The sequence below is a fragment of the Nasonia vitripennis genome, chromosome 1 (genome assembly GCF_009193385.2).
Source record: "Nasonia vitripennis strain AsymCx chromosome 1, Nvit_psr_1.1, whole genome shotgun sequence".
In the NCBI taxonomy this organism is placed as follows: Eukaryota; Metazoa; Arthropoda; class Insecta; order Hymenoptera; family Pteromalidae; genus Nasonia; species Nasonia vitripennis.
This window is the reverse complement of record NC_045757.1, coordinates 37,464,198-37,482,395: the sequence shown is the minus strand read 5'-3', so window position 1 is coordinate 37,482,395 and position 18,198 is coordinate 37,464,198. Positions and strand designations below refer to the sequence as shown.

The 18,198-nt window shown below is 37.8% G+C and overlaps 4 protein-coding genes across 11 annotated transcripts; 2 read left to right on the top strand and 2 right to left on the bottom strand.

Moving 5' to 3' along the window:
• Positions 1-40: 40 nt before the first annotated feature.
• LOC100116550 (mediator of RNA polymerase II transcription subunit 23) lies at positions 41-7,544 on the bottom strand. 4 transcript variants are annotated; one of them, XM_008218572.2, is made up of 21 exons: positions 6,823-6,928; positions 6,592-6,738; positions 6,319-6,466; positions 6,002-6,246; positions 5,623-5,935; positions 5,051-5,548; positions 4,885-4,971; positions 4,595-4,797; positions 4,377-4,527; positions 4,039-4,297; positions 3,781-3,955; positions 3,547-3,710; positions 3,285-3,463; positions 3,057-3,211; positions 2,691-2,874; positions 2,237-2,621; positions 1,919-2,155; positions 1,674-1,833; positions 1,309-1,596; positions 1,027-1,233; positions 733-871 (listed from the first exon to the last, which is right to left on the bottom strand). In XM_008218572.2, the coding sequence occupies exons 3-21, from the start codon at positions 6,361-6,363 to the stop codon at positions 733-735; spliced, it is 4,074 nt and encodes a 1,357-aa protein (XP_008216794.1). In that variant the 5' UTR covers positions 6,364-6,466; positions 6,592-6,738; positions 6,823-6,928. The 4 variants fall into 4 exon arrangements, with proteins under 4 accessions (XP_016844821.1, XP_008216794.1, XP_008216796.1 ...); XM_016989332.3 differs by lacking the exon at positions 6,823-6,928 and having other exon boundaries at positions 41-871; positions 6,592-6,782; XM_008218574.3 differs by lacking the exons at positions 6,592-6,738; positions 6,823-6,928 and adding an exon at positions 7,443-7,544.
• Positions 6,587-10,154, top strand: GstO2 (glutathione S-transferase O2). Of its 4 annotated transcripts, XM_008218505.4 has the most exons (7): positions 7,633-7,820; positions 8,005-8,162; positions 8,249-8,413; positions 8,487-8,619; positions 8,696-8,811; positions 8,890-8,964; positions 9,976-10,154. In XM_008218505.4, exons 1-7 carry the CDS (start codon positions 7,796-7,798, stop codon positions 9,979-9,981), a joined length of 678 nt encoding a protein of 225 aa, XP_008216727.1. In that variant the 5' UTR covers positions 7,633-7,795; the 3' UTR covers positions 9,982-10,154. The 4 variants fall into 4 exon arrangements, with proteins under 4 accessions (NP_001165917.1, NP_001165916.1, XP_008216727.1 ...); NM_001172446.1 differs by lacking the exons at positions 7,633-7,820; positions 9,976-10,154 and adding an exon at positions 6,587-6,769 and having other exon boundaries at positions 8,890-9,863; NM_001172445.1 differs by lacking the exon at positions 9,976-10,154 and having other exon boundaries at positions 7,403-7,820; positions 8,890-9,863.
• On the bottom strand, positions 9,988-16,330 carry LOC100116614 (mediator of RNA polymerase II transcription subunit 23). Of its 2 annotated transcripts, none has more exons than XM_001601016.6 (20): positions 15,632-16,330; positions 15,314-15,558; positions 15,104-15,236; positions 14,844-15,026; positions 14,483-14,776; positions 14,190-14,402; positions 13,922-14,008; positions 13,645-13,847; positions 13,422-13,566; positions 13,090-13,348; positions 12,839-13,013; positions 12,597-12,760; positions 12,199-12,523; positions 11,938-12,121; positions 11,485-11,869; positions 11,174-11,410; positions 10,947-11,106; positions 10,583-10,870; positions 10,262-10,468; positions 9,988-10,154 (listed from the first exon to the last, which is right to left on the bottom strand). In XM_001601016.6, the coding sequence occupies exons 1-20, from the start codon at positions 15,674-15,676 to the stop codon at positions 10,016-10,018; spliced, it is 4,071 nt and encodes a 1,356-aa protein (XP_001601066.2). In that variant the 5' UTR covers positions 15,677-16,330; the 3' UTR covers positions 9,988-10,015. The 2 variants fall into 2 exon arrangements, with proteins under 2 accessions (XP_001601066.2, XP_008216793.1); XM_008218571.4 differs by having other exon boundaries at positions 14,483-14,773.
• Positions 15,711-17,775, top strand: LOC116415741. Its single transcript, XM_031920834.2, has 3 exons — positions 15,711-16,466; positions 16,540-16,670; positions 17,267-17,775. Exons 1-3 carry the CDS (start codon positions 16,389-16,391, stop codon positions 17,676-17,678), a joined length of 621 nt encoding a protein of 206 aa, XP_031776694.1. The 5' UTR covers positions 15,711-16,388; the 3' UTR covers positions 17,679-17,775.
• The last annotated feature ends 423 nt before the right edge of the window (positions 17,776-18,198 follow it).

Below are 18,198 nucleotides of genomic sequence, written 5' to 3'. Positions count from 1 at the left end.
ATGGGTTCATATAGGAAATAAATTAAATAAATGTTGTATATCTCTTTTTTAAGAAAACTTGTTATTCACACTGTCTTCTTGAAACAATACATATTTACATAATTCAAGAAATTGACACTTGAAAAACTCATTAAAAACATTCTAAATTGCCACAAACAACGTATATAAATTTGTCATATATACGGTTTTAAGTCACATGTAAATATAGCATAATAAAATCCATAATATTGTCTCTTACAACCTAATTTAATTACTTTGTCCTATTTATTTGCACCGATATTTTTTTTTAAAATCGGTCAAATCAGTGCTTACCATACGTGTTTGAGTCATTATCAGAGTAACCCACTCGTTGGCAATAATATAGATTGACGTTATCAACATGACTTATTAACGTATCAGATCAAAGCGAAAAGAAAAATCTATGTGATTCGATCAAATAGAATAATTGATTCAGTATATAAATCGGTAATAGCTTGAATATAATTCAATTGATTTCTTGCAAGCTTTTATATTAAAAAACACAAAAAATGTAAATTTAAGCAAGACCGTGCTTACTTGATTATTTGCAAACAAATTTGCAGAAATTTCTCTCTGATAATGGCTCGTTAGTTGCGGATAAACGTACAAAATATGCTATCAAATTTATGCGCTGCCGGCTTCTATTTGTACCTTCGTTGCGTTAGCTGCCGTATGATTACTAGCAGGGCCGATTGCGCAGCCAGGACTTGAGCCTCAAGAACACGGTATGTTATCGATGCTCAGATGGGCAATAAAACGGAGCCTCATCTGCAGAGCTGGTCGCAGTCTTCGTATTATGCCGTCAACATTGTTCTTCATAGCGTCGCCAACGAACATGTATTTTATGTGATAACTGCTCGATGGTTAAGGAAATTATTTGATATTTGTTATAAAAATGAACCTGCTAAAATATTGTTGTTACTTAATAACAGTTATCAAAATAATAAAAGTTGAAACATAATAAAATGAAAATAATTGTTTATGTAAGACTTGATAGAAAAAGGATACAATAAATCGCAAACTGGATCCATTTGCTTGAGATGAGTTTGCAAGCGATTAACTTGTTCCAACATTTCATACAGAATTTCTGTAAGATCATTGACACATCGAGGCCTTTCAATGTTCATACGTGTCAATGTTGGCCCAATCAAGTGGCAGACGAAGATCAATTGTTCTTCGTTATTAACGACGGGTTGTATTCGTTCTTTAACAAACCTAGACCAAATATACAAGTATTAGTACACGATTGCGTGAAAATAATCTTAGTCAACATTCTCTTGGCAAATTTACCGAGTCATTGCTGTGATTTGGCCAACTCCAGCGTGATGCCAGATTGAGTGAGCCAAAGCCAACATATAACTGTACTTATTTTCTAAGAAACTGTTGTGAGTCAAATTAAAATTGAACAACTGGAACGGAGATAAATTATCGTATTGCCAGCTAGTTAATCCCGGGCTCGTAATTGTTTCAACCAAGCGATCGTGCAATGTCGACCAATAACATTCTGGTAATGCTGTCATTATTATTCCGATGCAATTGATCCATACGTGAATTTCATCTGACGGAATAATTGTATACCTGAAATGACATATGTTATGCAATGTTGAATTCCTCAGTGACTTAGATAAACAAATTAAAAATGCACTTTTTCATACCCTTTAGCTACGACGTCAAGTAAATTATTTGCGACTACATTTGGAGCAACAGGCAGTGCCATTAGCTCGACACACGTAACATACAAAGTGTGGGCGGTTGGATTTGGAAATTCATTGAATCTCCAGTCAGTCGATGGAAATTGGGCTCTTCCAGATATTGCTACAACAAAATACAAGAACAATAATAAATACAAGAAAAATAATATTTCTCGCAAAAAATTAAGTATAATTGAATTAATAACAACTTTCAACGAGTCTCTGAACCAAACGAACGTAATAATCCAATTCTGGCTGCCATTTAACATCATCAGTCGAACGAGCGGTGTATCTTTGGTAAGCTTCAGACAAAGCCCATCCAGGAGCTCTAATTTCTTTTAACGAGCCCAATATTGCTGTTACGAGACGTCGTTTGAGAAAATGCTGGTCCCTTAATTTCCTTTCGTAATAGTGCAAAGTATTATACAAATACGTAACTGGCCTATCTGTAAAAAAAATGGTTCATTCTCATCATCATGTACACTGAGATTTACATTTAAAATAGTAGAGACAAGCTATGGATTTACCATGAAATCTGTACAAGCAGCCTAAATGATCGAGAAGGACTTCTAAGCTTTTTGTGACCTGGGGTACTTCGAGATAACGATGCATAACTATATCAAGGACGGGTAAAAATCTCAAACAAACGTTTCCGAAATAAGCCGGAAAGCTTTGATACTGATTCGGACTGCCGGAAGATTGATCCATCATTCCCTCTGGAGCGAACTTCTCCGGAAATTTTTTGTGAAAGGCCAAGTGCTTTTCGTGCCAGTTCGACTGCTTCCAATGATCCGGCGAATTCTCTTTAACAAACTCGACAACCCGGTTGCGGAACTCGGTGGCTTTTAGCAATAACAATTGAATAATGAAGAAACAAACTTGGGCCTCGTTACCCTCTAGAGTTCTCAACGCCTAAAAAATATACACTTATGTAAATTTTGAGCGAAAAACGCGTGACATTGATACAAGAATTGTACTCACTAGACATAATACCAATCTATCAAATGTAACAATATTATATTTCCAAATCATGTGGTTGATAGCATCAACGCTCTTGTTAACATATATCCCATCAGCAGCAGTGCTTGAAACTTCGAAAACAATGTAATCACAGAATTTTCTGACATGAGCTGATAAAGCTCTGGCCCCGATTCTTTCTAAAATTCTAGAATGAAAAAAATATTTGATAAAAATTTCAACATCTAAATTATTTATAAATGAATTTTAAATTCTCCGCGAGTTAAAAACTTCCTTTATCATAAACAAAAGGAAAGGTCTATGTTTCATTTTGTTTATTATCTAGAACATTTTTACGTTATCGTTATTTTATTAGTCAAGTAAACTTACTTGTATACTATTGGATTAACACGATCGGTTTCAAGGATCATTTTCCATATAAGACAGAGAAACAGAGGAGCAGAATTAGGGACGGAAAAGTGGGCGATTATGTCGTTTTCGTTGCTCATAGAAGCCCAATTTCGATACTCTTCTTCAACAGCTTTCTACAATTTCGTTAATTATCAGTACACCAGTTTTTTCCTATTAAATTAAAAAAAAAGGTTACAATGAACGTACTTTAATTTGTTGCTTTTCTTCTTTTGGAATACTGTTTTGCTGGAAAAATTCACTTAAAGCTGGAGGAAAACATCTCAATGTATGCTCAGCCCATGAATGAGGTGTATTTTGCATGATTGTGTTGAGTAAATCTTTACACCATATGCTATTAACATCTCTATTAGTATCTCCTCCAGTTCCTAAAGAAATAATTTTAGTTTAAATATTATTGTTTAGTAACAATGTTCACAAATGAAATATTGATAGAAGGATAATGTGATACCTGTAATATGCATTGACCTGGCAATAGTTAGTACTAGTGCCCTGTTAAGCTCTTCTGAATCAGCAGAAACTAGTGTCTTTGGTTCTGACAAAAACTTTGACAAGTGAGGCTGAACTTCTGCAGAGCCAAGACCTGTGATTAAACGTAAGGCAGTGCTTTCAACACTGAAAAAAATGTTTTTATAATCTTGTAACATGTAATATGATTTATAAACGTATGTAAATTGAATTTTACCAGAGATGCAACTGAGTTTGATTAGTTTGTGGAACAGAAGCAAGACTGTGAAGATGGCTCAAAATTTGTACTCTGTAAGTTGGCTGGATATGATGCATTCTATAACTGAACATATCCAAAAGTGTGTAAAGTATGCCCCACGCGTGAGCTTTAAAAACTGTTGGTAATAAATGACCTAATAGAAATAAGAAAATTAATAGTAATTGAATATTTAATATTGAAATAAAAATTTTAATTTTAAATATCGTATCGACTTACTTATAAATTTTTTAATACCAATATTTTCAATTTCTGTATACACTAATAATCTACTGTAAGTTTCAACGAGCGCTGGCGGAAGTGGTAAATTGCTTTTTGTCGAAGCTGATTTTGCCACATGAGTAAGAATACTGTGTATTAGGCTCATCTTGACATGAACCGTTAATGAGTCTAAAATGGACATAGGCAATGGAGCTGTCGGACTGTTGGACAATGCCGAGTTATTTTGTAAATTCTGCAAAGGTTGTTGTTGCTGATTCTGTTGATGATAGTAAATAGTCCTTAAAAAGGTGATCTTCCTGATATTATGCAACAAACTATGAAAATGAAAGCATTACCTTTTGAGTACCTAAAACTGACTCAACAAGAACGCTCATTGGTCTACTGAATAATTCATTAGACGTTGAATAAGCGTTGCAAAGCAACGCTATTTTATAGTCCGATCCCATTGACAAGGGAGTATTTTGCACAGCCATATGTTGGAGAAATCTGAAAATTTGTTAATACTCAAACTATTGATCAAAACCATTTAATGAAAAAAACTTAAGATCCTTACTCGTGATGTGTTTTTAAATTATAGGGTATCAGTTTATGAAAATTGGTATGGTCTGGGTGAATTTTTTTTACAAGATGTAGCCAAATGGATACACAAGCCATTTGATGAGCGCAAATCGATTGTGTCAGATCTGGAACAGGTAGTGGATCCTTTTCTGGATACAGCAGGTCGTACAGTTTAAATATTGGGAAAAATACAGCAATCTAGAATAACAAAAAAATTTGTTATTAAAAATTATTAAAAGATACTCCACTTATACATGTATCTTTGAAATACAAAGAAGTATTTACAGGTTTACGTTGTATGCTTCCAGAAATGAATTGCAGCAGAACCCACATAAGGTGGTCCCTTGATTTTTTCCACTCCCGACCTGCAAGCTGTTTTATTTGTGTATTATATTTACAATAATTCAGACATGATATGAAAAAAAAAATATCATTAACATTAAAAATATACCTTCTCATGAATTGCTGTCACAAAACTAGGAAAACTAGCAAACTGAGAAAGAACGTGACAAATAATCTGTGAGGAAAGATGAAGCCAAGGCCAATGATTTGTTGTCACACCATCTACACCTTCTACAGGAGTAGGTTCATTTTCAGATTTTTCCATAGTTCGTATCACAAGGTCTACCAGTTGCTCTTCTAAAGCTGCACATCTTGTATTTTGCTTATTCTGTAACCCTAACATAGAGCACACCATATCTCTGCTATACGGTTGCTCCAAAACATATCTCAAAAGATCAGTTTGTGGTTTCAATAGTTCTGGATCATATGGAAGATTTCCTTTTAGTGTAAACTGTAATGTGTTTCTGTCCAAGACCCACGGAGTAACTGAATGATCACCGTATCCTGTATGTTCAACTACTGGTAACATTTTGGAATGTCCAATAATTGAAACTATTTGAACGACATTGCGAAAACTGGTTACAAAATTTGATATCAACTTGGCTAGCTGCTGAAACACACGAGGCATCTTGCAAACTGGACATTTATATCAACATTTACAATGAAAAATCAAATAATTACCCAATGTGGCCAAATTTTGTTCTCCGCGTTCTTCTCAAGCTCGTCGATGATCAAATAACTGGGTATCAAACACGCATTTCTGTCAAAAATATATTCTACAAGATTTTCTAAGGCTTTCATTTGAGGTTGCACCGAAGCATCTAGTCTTGTAGGTAATGAATGAGCTTTCTCTCTACAGGCTTTCAAGACATCCCTGACTCCCTTGTAGTCCACTCCACCAATGATATGACGAACAAGTGTAAAACATTTTATCCAAAACTCTTCATTTTGATATTTTAGCTTGTCACAGCTGAGAATACACTCGCACACAAGTCTAAAAATAAATTGCAAAGTTAACTATTTGGAGAAACCATTAATCATATTTGTTTAGATAGCTTACCTAGCAGGCAGAACATTGTTAGAAACTAGTTTCTCCAGCAATGTAAGAATGAGATGCATTCGCCTGTAATTTGTGATCTCTGCTGATGTGTAGAGAAATTTGCGAATGGCATTTTCCTGTTGCTCGGTTGTCAGCCCCATCATGGCATTGGTCATTTCGGTCTGCCATCCTGTGATCTTGGCCTTCTCGTTGTTGGTATTGTGAACAATAATGCAACTGAAGGCCTCCTCTATGGCTTCAACTTTCTGAAAGCCATACAACCAATCAGCTGAATCCAATAAGCCCATTGATTCGCATACAGTATTAAAAGCACTTACGAGAATATCATTGAGAATATTGACGATCTGCGACTCGTTGCCCATTTTCGCTGCTCTAATCGCTCTCTACAAAGCTCCTACAAACTACAAAAGATTCCCCCGAATCCTCGGCATTCTCAGACACGACTCGCAATCCTCAATCGATCACCTATAAAATCAACAAACAAATCCACACACCTCACCTCAGCATCGGCTGCATACACGCACGCCTGTGTGTATACACACGGGGCAGTCAAGTATGAAAATAGAGGTTACGTTATAACATCTCATTACCGGGAAGCCAACGCACCAGATTAAAGAACCCAGCGCATGTTTGCGAATAGCCGGTGAATTTCATTCTGCAACCACATCGAGCAGCGTGCGAATCAGTAAACTTGAGAAATTGGATAAACCAGAGGATAATCAACAGCAGCTTTGGCGCTGGAAGTGCATTATACTTATAAGTATGGCGGTAAGCGCGCGACTTTATGACAATATTTGTAAGCGCGACGTGTGCATCAGTACCTATATAGTGCAGCTGTGCAGCAGGCCTGACTTCGGCGCTTTTGCTCTGCAACTATAAAATGGGAATGCGGGGGCCGGGGGGGGGGGGGGGGCAAAAGCGTCTTCGCTAGTTGGCCCTCCAACCAACAGATGGATTTGATGATGTTTAATGTATATACTTATAATATAGGTATATAGGAGTGCTCAGTGCACTGGAGTCACTGTGTGTTGACTTCTAAGTGTGACGTCATGGTCACGGGTGAGGTTCGCACGCGATGTCGCTGCCAGCTGCCCTAGTGCAGGCTTGCAGGTGCAATGTAGCACATTGCGTTTTTATTAAATGCCGGATTTGCTCCGATTTGCAATCGCTCGGAAATCGAAAATCGGAATTGATGCCTTAGTGTGCAGAAGAGACGGAGATCTTTTGAGATTGTAGGTCATTGTAGTACAAAGAACATCTTATTTGACTTTTATGTTAAATCATATTTTCGAATTGGGAGCTATTCGAGTTGAATAAGGAGTCGTTTTCATGACTGAAACTAGGGCGAAAAGCGTTTTATTTTAGAACGTTATGAACGAGGCTACCGTGTTTTCTCCGACTAGTCGGACAATTATACTCTTTTCTAGGTATTCCTACTTACATGCTACGTTTACACTTGACACATTGCGAGAATCCGATTTGATGACAAAAAAACAGCTGAGTGAGGACACATTCCTCTCTTCATAAGTACGACATATAATACGCTGATAGATACGCGTATGATCATGTCCTATCTCTTTCCCACACCGGCTGTGTTTCTCTCTCGAATAATCGAAGATCGAAGGCGACATAGTAGGTAGTGCACTGTATAGGCAGATCAGAGGACAACTGCAGTCAGTTACACTTCCGCGCTGATCTGGAGCGGGTGGAGTCTGTCTCATTACCGCAGAGTCTCGTTATAATTTTATTGGCATTTCGATTATACGCAGCGCTGGTCGTCGTAACTTGGCAAAGATGAGCAAACTGCATCTTGGACCCGGTGAGTTGACGATAGATATTATAAGCTGCACTGATTCTATAGATTGTGAGTTGAAAATTCGCGTGTGCAAGTAGCAATGGGTTAGACATTGCTGATTAAGGTTAAAACATATGTTATATTCTGATTCTGTTTTGTATTATCCATTATCCTTTATTTGAACTGACCTACGGTGTTTGGTACCCAGGTTCTGAGCAACCACCACGAGTAGATGGAAAAGTTCGTCTTTATAGTATGAAGTACTGTCCATTTGCTCACAGAGTTATTCTTGCATTATCATTCAAGAAGATTCCTCATGATATTGTAAACATCAACTTGAAGGCTAAGCCAGAATGGTACTTGCAGGTACATTAACTTGTATTATATTTAGAACTTTTTTTGTATAATAAAAATAATAATCAAAAGTCATATGATACTCATTTGAATTTTAGATTCACCCAGAAGGCAAGGTTCCAGCTTTGGTGGATCTTGATGGTAATGTGGTAGTTGATTCTACAGTTATTGTAAACTATTTAGAAGAAAAGTATCCTGATCCAACTCTATACAACAAGTCAACAATCACTCGAGACTTGGAACTGCTTGACCACTATGATAAGGTGATGACTTGCTCAAAATCTGCTTAAAATAATTTTGATACATTTACATCGTGTTTATAATTATATATTGCAGATTGTAAAGGTTTTCTCCAATTGTATTCATAAGAGAGATAGCAGACCGCTTCAAGAGGCAGTGAATGAAATCTGTACCTACTTAGTAGAGTTTGAAAATGAATTGAAGAATAGAAACACTACTTTCTTTACTGGTTTGGGCAATGAAGTAATAATTTTAGACATAATTTATGTAGTTACATGTAATTAAATAATTTAAACCAATTTTAGGAGATAAACCAGGCATGCTTGACATTCTGATGTGGCCATTTGTTGAGAGAGCAAAAGCACTTCCAATACTCTACAAAGAATCATTGGATTTTGAAAAGGAAAAGTTCCCGTGCACTGTAAGTGTTATTTTTAACTTAAATTTCGATAGACCATTTTGAATTACTTTTCCAAAATACAACTAAAAAAAATTTCAGATGAAATGGATTGCTGAGATGAAAAATCAAGAATTTGTAAAAGAAAATGCTGTGTCATACGAAACTTTTGCCAAGGTACTTGAAGCCTCCAATGCAGGAACTATTGATTATGACAACATCTAAAATAGTAAATAGTAGCAGTACATCTCTCTACGCTCGTGATGTTAAAACATTGCCCTATAATGTGATATAATTTAATTTTGTAATTTTTGTATGCAAAGGACTACCAACTTATGCTTGATCAACTTAACAGTGTTAGAACATATGATAAAATTCTATATAGAGAATACTCTCTTCAAAATGCTGAAAAACAAAAGTTTGATGCCATAGTTATTAACTTCCTCCGTTTTTGATAAGAGTTTAAATTTGTTATTTATTTTTTGTTTTTTAGTTTACTTTAGAGATATATGTATATAGTTTTGTACTTACATTTTGCTGATGTTCAACTTAAGAATTATAGCAATTTCTTACAGATTTGCTTTTGAAAAATTAAGAGTACATTGAAAAAAAATTTCTTTTTGATATTGATTATGACATTAAGTGCTTTTACGAATTCCTAATTCTGTAGGAACTAGACTAATTTATAAAAGTGAACAATAATATATGACAATAATAGTGAGTTGTAATATCACAAAACTTAAGAGCTTCATGCAGTGTGTAACTCGCGCCTCTGTCTGTAAGACAATAAAATGCTTCCAATGATTTATTTAGGAGCTTGATAAAATAACGGTACAGTGCGGTATTTTAATAAATATCGAACATATATCTATTTGCAACACTGTCTTTGGGATCAAAACATTCATCAATACCGTTTATCAGTTTTTTAAAAAAAATTATTATTCACATGATTCTTCTTGTTACAATTACATATTTACATATTTAAGAATTTGATGTGATGCTTGAAGAATTTTTAAATACAATTAAAATGTCTCATGACGTACAAATAGTAATAAAATTACCTACTTATCGCTTAATCGTCTAATATTTTCTTATTGATTTCCTCGCACCCAAGGTTACTTGCTCTCTACATATACAGACAATTACTTTATAACAAAGTACTAGCTTAAGTTTATGCTTTTGTTGCAGTTGTAGAAGTACTTGCACCAACATTGGTGACTTCAGTGTCTCAGGAAGACTGAATTTCTTCGACGTTCAAATGGGCAATGAAACGAAGTCTCATTTGTAAGGCAGGCCTGAGCCTTCTAATGATAGTCTCAACTTCGTTTTTCATTGAATTGCCGACAAACATATACTTTATGTGATAACTGATGGTTTTACTGGTTAAGGAATTTATGTAATGATCGAATGTACGAAAATAAAATTAATAGTAACTTTTGAATTAAAAATTGATTTCCAAGTTTTAAAAGGATACAATAAATCACAGATTGGATCCATCTGACGAAGATGGGTTTGCGCTCGATTGACCTGCTCCAGCATTTCATACAGCATAATTGTGAGATCAGTGATGCACTTGGGCCGTTCCGAATTGAATCGGTTAAGAGTTGGCCCAATTAAATGGCATGCAAAAATTAACTGTTCTTCGGTATTAATAACGGGTTGCAATTTTTCTTTGATAAATCTGAAAAGAATATTTCTCGATTTCAAATTTGATTCAAAAAGACAAATACCGACATGTTAAGTGCTGCTCTCGCTCAGAAAGATAAATTACAACTTTCTTGTATTTCATACTTACTGAACCATTGTAAACATTTGACCTACACCAGCATGATGCCATATAGAGTGAGCTAAAGCTAGCATGTAACTATACTTGTTTTCGAAGAAGCTATTGTGCGTTAGATTAAAGTTAAATAATTGGAATGGGCTCAAGTTATCGTACTGCCAATTGACAAGTCCCGAACTAGATGCAGTTTGCACTAAGCGTTCGTGCAGAATCGACCAGTAACATTCTGGCAACGCCGACATTATGATGCCGATACAGTTAATCCACGAGTGGATTTCATCTGATGGAATCACAGTATATCTGAAATTTCATTTAAAAATGCATGTTTCAGTTATATTGATATTATGTTTTATGGCTGGATAATATAATATTTTACCCCTTAGCCACAACATCCAGAAGATTGTTAGCAACTACATTTGGAGCTACAGGAAGCGCCATAAGTTCGACACATGTAACGTACAACGTATGTGCTGCTGGATTCGGAAATTCGTTGAATCTCCAATCGGTGGGCGGGAATTGAATCGTGCCGTATATAGCTGGATGATTAAAGAATTGAGTTAAAAAAATAAATAAAAAATAAAGATCGGCTAACCAGATACTTACTGTCGACTAGACGCTGAACTAGTCGCACATAGTAATCGAGTTCAGGTTGCCACGCAAGGTCGTCCGGAGCTCGAGCTATATATCTTTGGTAAGCGTCAGATAAAGCCCAGCCAGGAGTTTTGGTTTCTCTTAAAGACCCTAATATGGCAATTACAAGACGACGTTTCAAAATGGGCTTATCTCTTAATTGTCGCTCGTAATAATGAAGAGTATTATACAAATACGTAACAGGCCGATCTGCAAGTTAACGCGGGAACGTTTAACAAATGAATAAAAGAACGACAAAGCTAGTTGTTATTGCAATTATTTACCGTGAAACCTGTAAAGGCACCCCAGATGTTCCAAGAGAACTTCAAGACTTTTTGTGACTTGTGGTATCTCGAGATATCGATGCATCACTATATCAAGAACAGGCAAGAATCTCAAGCAAACGTTACCAAAGTAAGCAGGAAAACTTTGATATTGGTTTGGGCTGCCAGACGCTTGTTCCATAATCCCTTCGGGAGCGAATTTTTCGGGAAATTTTCGATGGAATGCCAAGTGCTTTTCGTGCCAGTTCGACTGCTTCCAGTGATCCGGCGAGTTTTCTTTAACAAACTCGGCTACTCGATTACGGAATTCTGCAGCTTTCAGCAGCAACAATTGAATAATAAAGAAACAAACTTGGGCCTCGTTACCCTCTAAAGTTCTCAACGCCTGAAAAATGACAATCGTGTAAATTTTGAGCGACAAAGACGTAATATTGTTACAAGAATTGTACTCACTAGACATAAAACCAATCTATCAAACGTAAAAATATTATATTTCCAAATCATATCGTTAATAGCGTCAACACCTTTGTTAACATACGACCCATCAGCAGCTATGCTTGAAACTTCAAAGACGATGTAATCACAGAATTTTCTGAGGTGTGCAGATAATGCTCGGGCTCCTATCCTTTCTAGAATTCTAGAAAGTTACAAGTATATTGGTTTTAGAAAAGTTCATGATAATCAGTTTCAAAATTCAAGATGTATTATACCAACTTGTATGCTATTGGACTAATGCGATCAGTTTCAATAATCATTTTCCACAGTAAACAGAGAAACAATGGCGGTGATCCAGAAACGGAAAAGTGAGCGATTATATCATTCTCGTTACTCATGGATGCCCAATTTCTATACTCTTCTTCAACGGCTTTCTTTATTTGTTGCTTTTCTTCTTTCGGAACACTATTCTGTTGGAAGAATTCGCTTAAAATAGGTGGAAAGCACTGCAGCGTATGATCCGCCCATGAGTGAGGTGTATTTTGCATGATTGTATTCAACAAGTCTTGGCACCATGTACCACTAACAGTATCAGCTCCAGTACCTTAATAAAAATAGATCGTAAAGGGATGCCGCAATTTTATGAGAAAAAAAAAAGAATGAACCAATTGTTTTACCTGTAATGTGCATTGATCTAGCGAGTGTAAGCACTAGAGCTCTATTAAGTTCTTCCGAGTCGGCGGAGATCAGGGTTTTTGGTTCTGAAAGAAATCTTGAAAGATGAGGCTGGACTTCTGCGGAACCTAGTCCAGTGATTAAACGCAAGGCAGTACTTTCAACGCTAGAAATAACAATACTTTTGTATTTCTGAAAAATTGAATTACCAAGTAATGCTGTAAATCAAGGCCATTTTATTTACCAAAGATGTAGCTGAGTTTGATTGGTTTGTGGAACACTGGCAAGATTGTGAAGATGACTTAATATTTGTACTCTATAGGTTGGTTGAATATGATGCATTCTATAACTAAACATATCTAGTAGAGTATAAAGAGTACCCCATGCATGAGCTTTGAAAATTGTTGGTAATAATTGATCTGCAAGTGGAAAATATTTCATGATATATCACATATAACAATAATATAGACATATAACAGAAAATTTAATACTTACTTATAAAACTCTTAATACCCATGACTTCTATCTCTGTATAAACTAGTAGTCTGCTGTAAGTTTCAACAAGAGCAGGAGGAAGTGTCATATTGCTTTTTGAATGCGCATTCTTCATCATGTGTTGAACTATGTTATGTATTAAATTCATTTTTGCATGAACAGTGAGCGAGTCAAGGATTGACATTGATAACGGTGTTGTAGGGTGATGCACTATGGATGTGTTGCTTTGCAAATTTTGTAGGGGTTGCTGTGGATGGCTCTGTGAAACCAGTTATAAATTAGAAAGCAAAAATTGACAAATACCGAATTTCACGTTTTTAAAAAAACATTACCTTCTGAATTGATTCAAATAAAACATTTATTGACCGAGTAAAATAATCATTTGCAGTTTGCGTGGAATATGCATTGCAAAGTAGCACTATCCTGTAATCTGTACCCATAGCGAGATTTGGTTGTGTGACTGCATGTTGAAGAAACCTGATGCATACAAATTTTTTTTTTTAGAATTACTTGTAATCATATGTTTAAAAAGTTCAAATAATTATTGATTCTTACTCATTGTGCATTTTTAAGTTGTGCGGTATTGGTCTATGACAATTTGAATTTTCTGTCTGAGCTTTTCTCAAGAGATGTAACCAAATGCAAATTAAAGCCATTTCATGTGTACATTTTATGTGTGTCAAGTCTGGTACAGGCAAAGGATCTTTTTCTGGATACAATAGGTCATAAAGTTTGAAGATTGGTAAGAAAGTGGTCAGCTGCAAGATAACAAGAAATCATGAACACTAAATACAAGTGGAAATAGCAAAAAAACCAAGATTAAAAAACTCACGGGATTTCTTTGTATACTTCCGGAAATGAATTGTAATAAAACCCACATTAAATGATCTCTCGCTTTTTTCCATTCCCTGCCAGCCAGCTACAAATAAAATCATCAAATGCATTATAATTTCATAGCGCTGATATAAAGCAATATTTCATTACAAAAGGTGCCGCAAATGCTGATTACGCTAACGCTCGGTTTTACAAGCACGTATTCAAGTAACATTTGCGGCACAGCCTATTATCAAGGTTTTAATATTATAAACATATAAGCATACCCTATCGTGAATAGCCGTAATTAAGCTTGGGAAACTGACAAATTGAAAGATGACGTAATGAATTAACTGCGAAGAAAGATGCAACCAGGGCCAAAAATTAGTTATTACACCATCTGAATCATCTGCAGGAGTAGGTTCATTCTCAGACTTTTCCATATTTCTGATCATTAGATCTACAAGTTGTTCTTCTAATGCTTTGCATCTGAGATTTTGCTGATAACATTACAAATAGCATTGTTAGCATTAAAATATCACGAATAATTTTGCTAAGAAGTACCTGTGCAGAGATGTACCTGTTTTTGCAATTTTAACATGGAACAGACCATGTCTCTACTGTAGGGTTGTTCTAAAACGTATCTCAGCAAGTTTGTTTGTGGTTTCAATAATTCTGGATCATATGGAAGACTTTCGAGTCCCTTCAGAGAAAATTGTAAAGTATTGCGGTCAAGCAGCCATGGACTTACAAGGTGGTCGCCATAACCAGAATGCTCAACAAGTGGTAACATCTTGGAATGCCCAATGATGGATATCATTTGGACCACATTGCGAAAACTATCTATGAAATTTGATATCAACTTGGCAAGCTTCTGGAACAAATCATACTAGTTTTATATTTTCATCTAGAATTGTATGTATTAGGTGAAACGTAATTACCCAGTGTGGCCAATTTTTCTTGTCAGCAGCAAATTTTTGAAGCTCGTTTACAATTAAATAACACGGTATCAAGCATGCGTTCCTATCAAAAATATACTCTATTAGATGCTCACAAGCTTTCATTTGTGACTGTACAGATGCATCTATCATTACTGGTAATATATGAGCTTTTTCCTCGCACGCCTGAAAAATCCAGATTTTTCATTGTCATTTGTAAATTCCAAATGAAAATTAGACAACAATGTCAATCATTATTTTACCTTTAAAATCTCACGCACTCCCTTGTAGTCTACTCCACCAATTATATGGCGAATCAGAGTAAAACATTCAACCCAGAATTCCTTGTTCTGATACTGCAATTTTTCACAGCCAAAAATACACTCGCATACCAATCTGCAGGAAGAATCAAACATGAATATTATCGAAGCATTTCATGATGATGATGATGATGATTCATTTCTCAAGCTTACCTAGCAGGTAACACATTTGTAGAGACCAAGTTTTCAAGTAAGGAGAGTACCAGGTGCATTCTCTTGTAATTGGTGATCTCCGCAGCAATGTAGAGAAACCTTCGGATAGCGTTTTCTTGCTGTTCAGTACCAAGGCCTGCCATGACACTGGCCAGCTCTGACTGCCAGCCCTTGATTTTCTCCTTCTCATTGCTGGGGTTGTGCACAATGATACAACTGAATGCCTCCTCTATCGCCTCCACCTTCTGCAAGGCAAACGTCAAAAAGATCAGCATCAGCCAATGCTGCACGCCATAGCAAAACAATGAAAACACTCACCAGGATTTCATTGAGGATACTAGTGATCTGCGCCTCATTTCCCATCTTGAGCGTGGGCCAGCTCCGACTCGCGGCACTAGTTGAACTTGGTCCAGAGCGTCGACATAACGCTTCTCGCTAAAGTCATCATCCCGCGAGTCCCGCGGGGCAAGTACTTATATCTCGTACTTGAGTATCTTACGCTATCGCGCGCTAGTCATTTCATTCACTGGCATCATCGTCGCCCGCGCACATTCTACACACACGCACAAGCTGTTTTTTCTCGCGGCAGCGGCGGTCGGGGAGGTTAGGTCTCTCGCGGTCGAGATGACGATGATGATGGTTCTGTTGCTCGGGCGGCGGGCGAATCACCGCGGTTGCATTTCGCGTGGCTTGGTTTGTTTATCTCTCCCAGCAGTCTCGCGTGTGCAGTGACGAGTTGACGACGCGGCGCTTGTTGTGGGTGCGGGTGTGCGCGCTTTTGGGACTTTTTTTGGCTGCTGCGGAGCTGCTGCCGTCGGCCGTACATAGAGACACACTCTTGTGCAGCGAGAAAGTGGGTGTTTATCGACGCTATCATCGGCAGTCGAGAGATCAGTCGCGGGCGGCGGGACTAGAACTTATGGAGATCAACGAGAAAAAGGGTTCGGGCAAAGTTGGATGCTGCGTCCGGCAGATGGCGATCAAGGTGTCTCTCGTAGACTGTCTGGGTGTGTAGAGTGTAGGAGAGGTTTTTAGAAACGAAACGACGGTTAAGCATAAGTAGATTTTTGGAAAGATGTTGACGGATAACGAACTCGTCAGGACGACTTTGGTTAGTGGCGAGCCGGAACTTGGCAAGGCCTTCCTCTTTGAGGTAAGATCATTACGTCGGCGTCGGAATCTTCCTTTTCGTTTTTACTTATAACTATATTATAGTATATCCACAGGCTGCAATCTCCTGGGCAAAGGAGGGCCGGCAGATACATTACTTTACGTCCAAGCAGCTCGAGTCTCTACCACCGGCGTTTCACGACAGGAGCGAGCCTTCGGCGAACGCGCTCAAGAACATAACTTTTATGTAAGATTTTTACGATACTTTCATTGACAAACTGCATTGAAAAATTCAAGCCTCTCGGATCGCTACTTACTGCCGTTAAATCGACTTTTGCATAGCTAACAAAGCATGAAATCATGATTGAAAACTCTTTCATTACACGGCTCCTCTGCGCGTGCAACACAAACTCGAATATAATCAGGCTCTGCAGCAGCAGCGAGTTATACAGCAACACTAACGGAAGTACGTTCGACGATGCGGAGATCTCTGATTTACTGCGAGTATCTCCTCTCTCACTCGAGCGTTACAATACCCACGCACATGCGGGAGAAAGTGTATACAAATAAGCGTATTAACTCGGCTCCGCACGTACGATATGATGTGCTGGTATATAGCGTGATGTAGATTGGCCTGTTGACTCTCGCCGGAGCGTGAATCCGAAATTCGCCGACGGCCGCTCGCGATTTATCGTGCATTTCCTATTGAGGAAGTGCCTGCTCAGCTGGACTCGTTGCCTTTTTTGTGTTCATATACGCTGCACGTAATTGGAGGCGGGCTGATGTTGGCGCTATCCAAACGGAAATTGTCATTTTGAAATTTTGCGGCATCAAAACTTTCAGCTACACGCCCAGCTACGAGGAGCTGATCGCCCAGCTGATTCGCCTCCGGAGCTTCCAGAAGCCACCCTCGATCCTGCTGGTCGACGAGCTGGACGTGTTCAGCGACTACCGGAACATCGGCTCCTCCTCCCGCGAACTCCACGCCGCCCGCTGTTGCGCCGTCCTTCTGAACGCTGCTCAGTCCTGCGCCAGGCTCACTTGCCCTCCACTTGTCCACGTCTGCGTCACGAGTTTCTCCACAGACCAGGCTCGTCGAGCGACTTACGGGAAGTACTTTGACAATTTCTGGAACATCTCTTCCGAGACGGCTGGCAGCGTGTGGATGAGACGAGGCGATGGCCAGAAAGCCATGGAATTCAAAAGGCTGGATGACGCGGTCCTGGTGCTCAAGAGAGTTTTTAGCTGTCGATGAGGCTCGGGTTCGGTGCAGATTGTCGATAGTATCTTGATTACGGAGATACTCGTTTCGTTCGCTAACTTTGAGAATTTGAAATAAACCGTAAAATTATTCAAAGACATTTATTCAAGCAAAACGAGAGCTGCCGCAACGACATTACAACTGCTTACGGGAAGTACTGCGGACAAACGCTGGAGCATTGCGGAGAGAGGATGATCATTACAGAAAATAAATTGGCCGAGGGACGTCGATAATAGAAAGGCATTAAATTGCTGCAAACTCGAGCGATACCGTTACTACTTATAGAGAAATCTCGGAAAATTGTCTTCCACCAGTCAGTCGGTGTGTATCATTTGCAAAATGAATTGAAAAATCATAAAACAAATATTAAATTAGGGAACACCAAAGCAACGGAATAATTCTCCCGAGGACCCTTAAAAAAGCCAAGAGCATCCTACACCCGAACTCTGACTAAAACTCGAGCCAAGAGCCATTAAAGAAGCATTAGAGACACACATATACCGGCCGCCGAATT

Coding starts and splice junctions, on each gene's coding strand:
- LOC116415741 (XM_031920834.2), top strand. CDS start 16,389: ATGTTGACGGATAACGAACTCGTCAGGACGACTTTGGTTAGTGGCGAG. Junction 16,467..16,539: donor GCAAGGCCTTCCTCTTTGAG/GTAAGATCATTA, acceptor GTATATCCACAG/GCTGCAATCTCCTGGGCAAA. Junction 16,671..17,266: donor CTCAAGAACATAACTTTTAT/GTAAGATTTTTA, acceptor CAAAACTTTCAG/CTACACGCCCAGCTACGAGG.
- GstO2 (NM_001172445.1), top strand. CDS start 7,796: ATGAGCAAACTGCATCTTGGACCCG. Junction 7,821..8,004: donor CAAACTGCATCTTGGACCCG/GTGAGTTGACGA, acceptor TTTGGTACCCAG/GTTCTGAGCAACCACCACGA. Junction 8,414..8,486: donor TGCTTGACCACTATGATAAG/GTGATGACTTGC, acceptor TATATATTGCAG/ATTGTAAAGGTTTTCTCCAA.
- LOC100116614 (XM_001601016.6), bottom strand. CDS start 15,676: ATGGGAAATGAGGCGCAGATCACTAGTATCCTCAATGAAATCCTG. Junction 14,009..14,189: donor TTACGGCTATTCACGATAGG/GTATGCTTATAT, acceptor TTTTATTTGTAG/CTGGCTGGCAGGGAATGGAA. Junction 10,871..10,946: donor CTGGATGTTGTGGCTAAGGG/GTAAAATATTAT, acceptor ATGAAATTTCAG/ATATACTGTGATTCCATCAG.
- LOC100116550 (XM_008218574.3), bottom strand. CDS start 6,363: ATGGGCAACGAGTCGCAGATCGTCAATATTCTCAATGATATTCTC. Junction 5,549..5,622: donor ACAAAATTTGGCCACATTGG/GTAATTATTTGA, acceptor GTGTTTCAGCAG/CTAGCCAAGTTGATATCAAA. Junction 3,212..3,284: donor AAGAAAAGCAACAAATTAAA/GTACGTTCATTG, acceptor ACGAAATTGTAG/AAAGCTGTTGAAGAAGAGTA.